Consider the following 9,942-nt stretch of genomic DNA (forward strand, 5'->3'; position numbering starts at 1 on the left):
CTGGTGCAGCTATATCCCCCGTATGCTCCGATGTTACACAGATCTGTACATACAGAACATCACCCCCGAGATCAGCGGCGCCAGCTCTTGTGGTGACGGTGTGGGTGGCTCTTAGAAGAGCCTTTGGGTTGTGTGGATGATACAGGATCAGCAGCGCTCACTTGCTCTTGCCTGACTTGCTGCTCACCTTGCTGCTCTCGGTCTTCTTGGGCAGCAGCACGGCCTGGATGTTGGGCAGGACGCCCCCCTGGGCGATGGTCACCCCACCCAGCAGCCTGTTCAGCTCCTCGTCATTGCGCACGGCCAGCTGCAGGTGGCGGGGGATGATGCGGGTCTTCTTGTTGTCCCGGGCGGCATTGCCGGCCAATTCCAGGATCTCAGCGGTCAGATACTCCAGCACAGCAGCCAGATAGACCGGAGCGCCGGCGCCCACCCTCTCAGCATAGTTACCCTTGCGGAGAAGCCTGTGCACACGACCAACCGGGAACTGCAGTCCTGCCCGGGATGAGCGGGTCTTGGCTTTAGCACGGACCTTCCCTCCTTGTTTGCCGCGTCCAGACATCACTGCGCTCACAGTTATCAGCAGATAAGAGAAGTATGAAGCCTCCTGCGCCTTTTATAACCTGCTGCTGCCCCGCCCTCCTCTCCTGCCATTGGCTGGATCTGAAGTCACCTATAGAAACAAGACTTCTGGAAACACCAATCAGCTGCAGTGGGTGGAGAACATTACGTTTACATTGGTCACATGACTTTCTCATCCAATGGAACAGCAACCTGACAGCATTGCTCATTTGCATGGCCGTTCTATAAATATGGCCGCTCTGGGAGGAGCAGGATTATTCTCTTTCTTCAGTGAAGAGAACATTCTGCTATCATCATGCCTGAACCTGCCAAGTCTGCACCAGCAGCCAAGAAGGGCTCCAAGAAAGCTGTGACCAAGACTCAGAAGAAGGACGGCAAGAAGCGGAGGAAGAGCAGGAAGGAGAGCTATGCCATCTATGTGTACAAGGTGCTGAAGCAGGTCCACCCTGACACCGGCATCTCCTCCAAGGCCATGGGCATCATGAACTCCTTTGTCAATGACATCTTTGAGCGCATTGCAGGGGAAGCCTCCCGCCTGGCTCACTACAACAAGCGCTCCACCATCACCTCCCGGGAGATCCAGACCGCTGTGCGCCTGCTGCTGCCCGGAGAGCTGGCCAAGCACGCCGTGTCCGAGGGCACCAAGGCCGTCACCAAGTACACCAGCGCCAAGTGATCTGCTCCAAGCTCTGTACCCACAACCCAAAGGCTCTTCTAAGAGCCACCCACCCCGTCTACATCAGAGCTGTGGCTGCTTGTCCGTGTCTTGCTCCTCTCCCTGGGGAACATGAGGCTGCACTGACTGGTACCTCGTGTGTTAGCAGGAGGGCCATTTTGGGTCAATACTTCCAGCCATAGAGGGCAGGAAGGGATTAGAGGATGATAGATGGGGAGGATGAGTTATATTGGGATGTGGAACATTAGGATAAGTCTGATAATAGAGGAGCAGGTGCTGGCAGCCATAGATACTCGCTCACCCTTCACTAGCAGCAGGGGTCTGATATAGAATTAAAAAGTCACTTTTAACAGATTATTTTAACACTGCAGCTAAACCAACAATTATCTAAACAGACACAAAACCTGCATATAAAGTGCAAAAGTCAATAATAAACCATAGTACAGTCTCACCAGTTGTAGTCTTCTGAAGAGGCTGTCCATATAAACCCTGTGGTGTCCTGACAAGGACTTTACCCAAATGTGGTCTATCCTGCTTGTAATGTCTCCATACAAACCCGAGACATCACTAGCGGGATAGACCGCACTTTGGTTCTGTCCTTGTCCGGACGGGAGACCTGCTCGGGGCACTACAGGGAAATTAGGGAGCCCTCGTCTCCATGCCCCTCCTGATTATATGGACGGCCTCTTCACAACTCTACAAGTGGTGACAGTACCATTTTTATTATTGCACTGGTTGACTTTTGCACTATATGTTTTGTATCTGTTTAGATATCTATCTGTTGGTTTAGCTGCAGTTATAAAATTCTCTATTAAAAGTTACTTTTTATATATCGGATCCCTGGTGCTAGTGATTTACCTTGATGGGATCATTGTGCCCCTTGTGGGTTATTGCTGTTTCTATAGTTCACCCCTCACTCGTGGAATCCTGTTCTCTCCCAGAATACTGGGTCCTAGTGCCCTCTGTTTCCATTGTTCTGCTGCCAATAGATGGAGATGGGCTGTTAACTCTTTCAGTGCTCGGCACGTTTCCAGCACTTTCTCGCTGATCCTCCTCTGATGTTACACACCTTTTGCTCCGCAGACTGGTGAAGGCACCTGGTCAATAAGCTCCTAAAGATTGATCGATTTCTAGATCTGAATCTGTCACTGAGAAGCCGATCACTTGTTTATTGCAGCAGAACCTGCCGCTGAGATAAATGAGCACAATATGGAGGGTATAAAGCGCTTCATGGAGGAATGCAGTCCTATATTAAAGGTATACAGCACTATATGGAGGGTATATAGGGGTATACAGAAGGATATGGGGGATATATAGCAGTATATGGAGGGTATACAGCACTATATGGGGAAACTGTATATGGAGTTTATACAGCGCTATATAGGGGTATACAGCAGGATATGGAGCTTATACATCGCTGGATGGAGGAGAGTATATAACTCTAGACCTCACAGTGAGTTATTTCCAGGTGTCACAGTGTAATTCCTCCGAGCAGGATGTCACCAGAGAGGAATCAAGGCTGTGACTATTTCCACCATCACAGTAGAAGCAGGAAAATCCAAGGACAATGAGCGGGAAATTCAAAATCACTAACAGCTCTGTGCTCGGCCAATCAGAGGAAGGGGCGGAGCTGATAATGCAAATTCCTTTCCATCCCCGCCCTGGAAGCGCGTCACCTCTGCAGTCCTCTTTCTGGTCCCCTCACGCTCTATATAAAGGAGGACTGCGCGCTGTCAGTCATAGCTTTCTGCTGACTGCTTGGAAGATGTCTGGTCGCGGCAAAGGAGGGAAAGGTCTGGGGAAGGGCGGTGCCAAGCGGCACAGGAAGGTTCTCCGTGATAACATCCAGGGCATCACCAAGCCTGCCATCCGCCGTCTCGCTCGCAGAGGAGGAGTCAAACGCATCTCCGGCCTCATCTATGAGGAGACTCGCGGCGTCCTGAAAGTCTTCCTGGAGAACGTGATCCGTGACGCCGTCACCTACACCGAGCACGCCAAGAGGAAGACCGTCACCGCCATGGACGTGGTGTACGCGCTCAAGCGCCAGGGCCGCACTCTCTACGGCTTCGGGGGTTAATAACAACACAAAGGCTCTTCTCAGAGCCGCCCACATCTTCTGAGGAGGAGCTCCTGCTGCTGGGGAGGGCGAGGGGCTGGAGACCCCCTGTGCTGGGGTGACTGCAGGCTGCTGCTCCAGGGGCGGCTGGAGACATCTCAGGCGCTAATGGGTTAACACTGAGGAGCTGCCTGTGGGCGGAGCCATAGCCCTGCTGAGCGCTGATTGGCTGAGCACTGAGTGTGATTCCTGCACTGAGGCTGATCTCTTCTGCTCTGTGTTCTCGGTGTTCTCGGTGTAACATGTGGTGTCAGGATGGCGGCTCTTGTCGGGCTGGGAGCTGTGACTACATATCTGATGGATGTGATTTATTCAGCACTATGTGGTGGTATATGATACTTTTTGGGGTATACAGTAGTATTTTGAGGGTAAAGCCCATCATGTGGCCGTATACAGCAGTATGTGGAGGTGTCCTGCAGTGTTTGGGGCAGAGCAGCATATGAGGATTATACAGGCTCTACTGGAGGTATACAGTATGGGGGTGAGAAGCAGATGGGTATACAGCACTAGATGAGCGGCATTACCAAGGAAACTTGTCTTTAAAATCTTCCATCTTGTTCCCTGAATTAACCATGTGCATAGATTATTCTCCATGTCTCCCCCAACCTTGAAGAACAAGTTCTGTCCTCTGCATGGCTGCAGGCCATCTCCATTGTGCTGTCAGGACCACCCTGAATACTTGCAATTCCTTTGTTTCCTGTCTATATAAACCTGTGTTAATAAGCAGAAATTTCCATTGCTATTATTTTGCAGATAACTGTATACACAGTGTGTTTAAAACAATTGTGAAAAAGCTGAATCCTCGTAGCATTTCTTTCCATATACAGAGGCATTGAGAGCTATACACTCAATTCCAAATGGAAACATGAACAAGATGTCAATTTTTAAACTGAAAATGATAATAATGCCTGCCTTCTCATTTACAAACTCAAATATTTTACATTTGTTTCCAGACTTCACTTTTCTGTTAATAACTGATCTTCTATTTAGTTGTATAGCCTTTATTTCTGATAACGGCTTTACATCTGTGTGGCATGGAGTTACTAACATCTGACCCAGGCTGACTGCACTACAGTCCACAGTTCTTTTGCATTCTTAGGTTTTGTATCAAAAACAGCATAACATAACATCAATCTTGTTGGTGTGGAACCAGGATGTTGCCCGCTTTCTGGTGTGCATGAGGTCGTTGTCCTGCTGAAACTCCCATTTCAAGGGCATTTCCCATTCAGCATAAAGCAACATGATCTCTTCCAGTATTTTGATATATTCAAACTGGTACGTGATGCCTGGTATGCGATAAATGGGCCCAACTCTACAGTATGAGAAACATCCCCAAACCAGTCTGGTTGCATCTCCATGTTTTACAGTCTTCACAGTGTACCGTGGCTTGAATTTAGAGTTTGTGTCATCTCTCAAACTGTCTACGGCCTTTAGACCCAGTACAAGACAATCTTGCTCTCATCTGTCCATAGAATGTTGCGCCACTTCTCTTTAGTCCAGTCAATGTGTTTTTTGGCAAACTGTAATTTATATGTGTACAAGGTTCTAAAGCAGGTCCACCTCGACATCTCCAAGGCCGTGGGCTTCATGAACTCCTTCATCAATGACATCTTTGAGCGCATTGCAGGGGAAGCCTCCCGCCTGGCTCACAACAACAAGCGCTCCACCATCACCTCCCTGGAGATCCAGACCGCTGTGCGCCTTCTGCTGCCCGGAGAGCTGGCCAAGCACACCTGTACATGAGGGAATACGATCACAGGAGCGTGATTAGTTGGTGAGACATTACGTGTCTCTAACCTGATGCTCCCTGGTTCTTAATCATTTTCCCATCATTCAACTGAAACTGCTTTGACCAAAATTACGAACGACCTACTTACAGCCAAAGCTAACAGAAAATTCTCTATACTCCTTCTAGACCTGTCCTTTGCCTTTGACACAGTTGACCACTGCCTCCTACAACAGATCCTCTCTTCCTTTGGCGTCAAAGACCTTTCCCTATCCTGGATCTCCTCATACCTTTCCAACCGCACATTTAACGTCTCCCATGCTACCTCCTCATCCCACCCTCTCTCTGTTGGAGTCTCTCAAGGCTTTGGCCTAGGACAATTTATCAATACACATGGCTTCCAGTATCACCTATATGCTGATGACACTCAGATCTACCTCTATGGCCCCATCGTCACCTCTCTGCTGTCCAGAGTCCCAGAGTGTATCAGCCATATCCTCCTTCTCCTCTCGCTTCCTCAAGCTCAATGTGGACAAAACTGAACTCATCATCTTTCCTCCATCTCATGTAGCTTCCCTACCTGATCGATCTATCACAATAAATAACATCACACTTTCCCCTGTACCGGACATCCGCTGCCTCGGATTAACCCTCGACTCTGCCCTGTCCTTCAAGCCGCACATCCAAGCTCTTTCCACCTGTTGTCACCTCCAGCTCAAAAATATTGCCAGAATCCGTCTTTTCCTCAACCCTCAATCTACTAAAATGCTTGTGCATGCCCTCATCATCTCCCACCTGGACTACTGCAACATCCTCCTCTGTCACCTACCTGCTAACACTCTGGCACCTCTCCAATACCTTCTTAACTCTGCTGCCCGACTAATTCAAATCTCTCCTTGTTACTCCCCCCACTTCTCCCATCTGCAAATCCCTTCACTGGCTCCCATTTCCCCAGCGTATCCAATTCAAACTACTAACACTGACCTACAAAGCCGTCCATAACCTTTCTCCTCCGTAAATCTCTGAACTAATCTCCCGATGTTTTCCCTCACGTAGTTTCCGGTCCTCCCAAGACCTCCTTCTCTCCACACTTATTCGTTTCACACCCAATCGCCTCCAAGACTTCTCCCGAAAATCCCCCCATTCTCTGGAATTCTGTGCCCCCAACACGTCCGACTATCCAGCACACTCGGATCCTTCAGACGAAACTTGAAAACCCATCTCTTTGAGAAAGGTTACAGCCGGCCATGACCGCGCTACCTCCTATACAACACCGGAGCTACTACAACCCCCCAACCTACTGTCTCCTTCCTCTTTTTCCACCATCCTGTAGAATGTAAGGCCGCAAGGGCAGGGTCCTCCTCCCTCTGTACCAGTCTATCATTGTTACTGTAAGTGATCTGTATTTTGTATGTAACCCCTTCTCATGTACAGCACCATGGAATCAATGGCGCTATATAAATAAATAATAATTTTCACTGATGGACCTGATGTAATCCATTGTGAATAAAGAAGTCTGATAACTTCCAATAAAATCAGAGCGCAGAACACCTAATATGTTAGATATACAATTACTGTTTTGGTATATCTCCGTATAGTGCGATATATTCCACTTGTATAACTATATACCCTCCATATAGTGCTCTTTTGCTCTAAACTCCTGTGCTGCTTGCACCTTATATAGTTCTGTAAACTCATTATCCTCCATCCGCATAGCACTATATACCCAACATCCATATAGTGCTGTATACTGCCGTACTTCTACAGATAGTGGTGTGTAACCCCCATATAGTGATGGTAACTCGAGCTGTATATCCTCTATAAACAGCTGTATTCTCCCCAAAAATGTTCTGTACACCACCAAATAATGCTGTATGCCTCATTCCATGTAGTGCATTAACAACCCATATAAAACGTTTTGCTATTACTATATTCCTCCATATAGAGTTCTATACAGCAATATGATGTGGTTAACCCTAGAACGCATACCTGGGGCCTCGCAGGCCCACCCTGTTAATTGTTTTCTATTTTCTGCAAGATTACTTTAGTTAGAATTTTGAAACTCTAGGTATTCTTCATGTATATAGTTGTTTGTCATTTCCAGTTGTTCATTTATTTATTATTTGCACACGGGCCTAAAAGGCCCCAGGTATGTGAAAGTGTAGATTTTTATTGTCATGCGTTCTAGGGTTAACCCTCAAAATAGTATTATATACTCTACACATAGCGCTGACTATATTATATCAAATATTCACTCACAGCCCAAGAGCCGCCGCCCTGACACCACGTGTTACACGGAGAACAAAGAGCGAGAGAAACCATCAGCCGTTGTGCGGGGATTTCATATTCATTGGCAGCCAATCAGCACTAACCAGGTCTATGGCTCCACCCACAATCAGCAAAGGATTAGTGATCGGCAGTAACCCCTTCATCCATGTGCCACGTGGCCTCAAAACCGGTGACCATTACCGGCCATCACGGAGTGGGGAGCTCTGGATGTAACAAGTCCCTGGGCAGCTGCATCCCCTGAAAAATGTCTTATACAAGACAATGACATCTCTGCACTCTCTCTGATTTGTATTGATGTTCAATTAACCATTATCACTCCTGAAACCAATGGAGGCGCATGATGGTTGTAAATCACAATTTAGTTTAAAATCTAGGAATGAAACATATATAACTGAAGGAGCTGATGGCCCATCTCCACCTATTACCAGCAGAACACTGGAGCCAGGCAGCATAAGGATCTGGAGTTTAGGAATTGGCTCCTTAGTGGGAACATTTGGTGGCTCTGAGAAGAGCCTTTGTGTTGTCTTTGGTGCCCAGGGCAGATCTAAGCCCTCTCCCCACGGATCCTGCGGGCTAGCTGGATGTCTTTAGGCATGATGGTGACCCTCTTGGCATGGATGGCGCACAGGTTGGTGTCTTCGAAGAGTCCCACCAGATAAGCCTCGCTGGCCTCCTGCAGGGCCATGACGGCTGAGCTCTGGAAGCGCAGATCGGTCTTGAAGTCCTGGGCGATCTCCCTCACCAGGCGCTGGAAGGGAAGCTTACGGATCAGCAGCTCGGTGGACTTCTGGTAGCGGCGGATCTCCCGGAGAGTGAATGTTTACTTAGATGTCCAGAAGGCAGTCATTGACTCTATCGATTCAGTAGTCTTCCCCATGATTATGGAGCCTACTGAAACAGACTAAGGGACTTTTTTAAACGCTTAGGAAGCATTTCCAGGTGGTTTTTGTTAATTATTCTCATTTAATGAGATAATGACTTTTGTGTTTTCATTGGCTGTAAGCCATAATCATCAACATTAACAGAAATAAAAACTTGAAATAGATCACTCTGTTTGTAACGACTCTATATAATATAGGAGTTTCACTTTTTGTATTGAAGAACTGAAATAAATTAACTTTTTGATGATATTCTAATTTAGTGAGATGCACCTGTATATCAAAAACCTTTCCAAGTGAAGATGGCAAGGTGCACAAAGTGGAAGTGACAGTCACGAAGCAAGGTGACCCCAAATATTTCATTAGGCCTATATCAGAGGTTATCCTTCTCATACCGGTTGAGAATTAATTATCCATCCAACCAGAAGGAACTTTCAAGGAACTTTCGGACCACTTAAGTCAGCTTCTTGCGGGGAGCTTTCCCTCCAGTGGATTTATGGGCGGTCTGCTTAGTTCTGGCCATAGCTCTGTAGAGACATACACAGATGTAATGAGAGGAACAACAAGAGCAGGGTATTTATACTCGTGTGCTCGTCCTCATTGGTTCACGTGAAGCACGCCCCTACACTCCATTGGCTATTTCAGCCCCTGATGTCTGTGACCAATCATTAAGCAAAGTGAGCTCCGCACAACTCATAGTAATCTCATGGTTCACTCCTCCATGAAGTGCTGCTGGGTGTCCGCAGTTCACACTGGTTACAGGCTGCGCTAACGCATGAAAGGGTCACATCATGTCTACATGAGACTTCTGCAGTTGCGGCCTCCGATGTCATTGTGCTTCCATATCCCCGTACACTGCTATAATGGTGCTGCTGACGGAAGCAGCGGGGGACACTCGGACACTGATCACACAGCTCTGCCGGGACAAAGTGTGGCTCTGACTGAAAAGAGCCTTTATGGGAGAAGGTCGGGGCAGCTACAGTTTATTTCTTAGCTAAGGCTTCTTGTCTTTAGCCGCCTTCTTAGCCGGACTGGTCTTCACCTTCTTGGGCTTCGGAGCAGCATTTGATTTTATGGTGGCTTTCTTTGCCTTTTTTTCCATGCTCTCCTAGGCCAAGGTTGGAACCTTCTTGGCCTTCTTCAGAAATTTGTCTACTTGCTTGGTTGCTTCTTTCTAAGACTTAGCCCAGACAGAGGCTTCTTTTCGGCCGCCTTGTTTCTTGTTCAGCTTGAAGGATTCGGGGGAGTTGCTGCCCTTCAGCTTGGGTGACCTGAGCCTTTGTGGCCAGCTTCAGGCCGCTGTTATTCTTCTCTACAGTGTATCCTCCGGAAGCCAGAGCCTTCTTCAGGGCGGCCAGAGCTGCAGCTCTCGGACCTCTTATACAACCCCATAACTTTTGCCAGGAATTACCGGGCTCGGAGGATGTTCATTCAGTTGTTTAATGTTGTTGAAAAAAAGCAGATCACAGACATGGCACAAAACTAAACTCATTTCAAGTGACAACTTTATGGCTTTAAGAAACACTAAAAGAAATCAAGATAAAAAATGTGGTACTCAGTAAGGGTAATTTTTTTCAGACCAAGCAGAGGGAAAAAATTATGGAATCACTCAATTCTGAGGAAAAATTGTGGAATCATGAAAGACAAAAACAAAAGAACACTCCAATACATCACT

The 9,942-nt window shown here is 47.4% G+C and overlaps 3 protein-coding genes and 1 pseudogene across 3 annotated transcripts; 2 read left to right on the top strand and 2 right to left on the bottom strand.

Annotated features, from left to right (window-relative positions):
• Nucleotides 1-131: 131 nt before the first annotated feature.
• LOC141164319 (histone H2A.J) lies at nt 132-566 on the bottom strand. Its single transcript, XM_073649452.1, has one exon. It carries the CDS (start codon nt 560-562, stop codon nt 158-160), a length of 405 nt encoding a protein of 134 aa, XP_073505553.1. The 5' UTR covers nt 563-566; the 3' UTR covers nt 132-157.
• A 283-nt stretch (nt 567-849) lies between these two features.
• Nucleotides 850-1,258, top strand: LOC141164320 (histone H2B 1.1-like). Its single transcript, XM_073649454.1, has one exon. It carries the CDS (start codon nt 878-880, stop codon nt 1,256-1,258), a length of 381 nt encoding a protein of 126 aa, XP_073505555.1. The 5' UTR covers nt 850-877.
• Nucleotides 1,259-3,003: 1,745 nt separating this feature from the next.
• On the top strand, nt 3,004-3,494 carry LOC141164321 (histone H4). The gene has a single exon (XM_073649455.1). The coding sequence runs from the start codon at nt 3,024-3,026 to the stop codon at nt 3,333-3,335; it is 312 nt and encodes a 103-aa protein (XP_073505556.1). The 5' UTR covers nt 3,004-3,023; the 3' UTR covers nt 3,336-3,494.
• Nucleotides 3,495-7,933: 4,439 nt separating this feature from the next.
• On the bottom strand, nt 7,934-8,790 carry LOC141164322 (histone H3-like; annotated as a pseudogene).
• Between the last annotated feature and the right edge of the window lie 1,152 nt (nt 8,791-9,942).

This window comes from Phyllobates terribilis, unplaced genomic scaffold, assembly GCF_046119375.1.
Source record: "Phyllobates terribilis strain yellow unplaced genomic scaffold, ASM4611937v1 Scaffold_10__3_contigs__length_209671492, whole genome shotgun sequence".
NCBI classification, from domain to species: Eukaryota; Metazoa; Chordata; class Amphibia; order Anura; family Dendrobatidae; genus Phyllobates; species Phyllobates terribilis.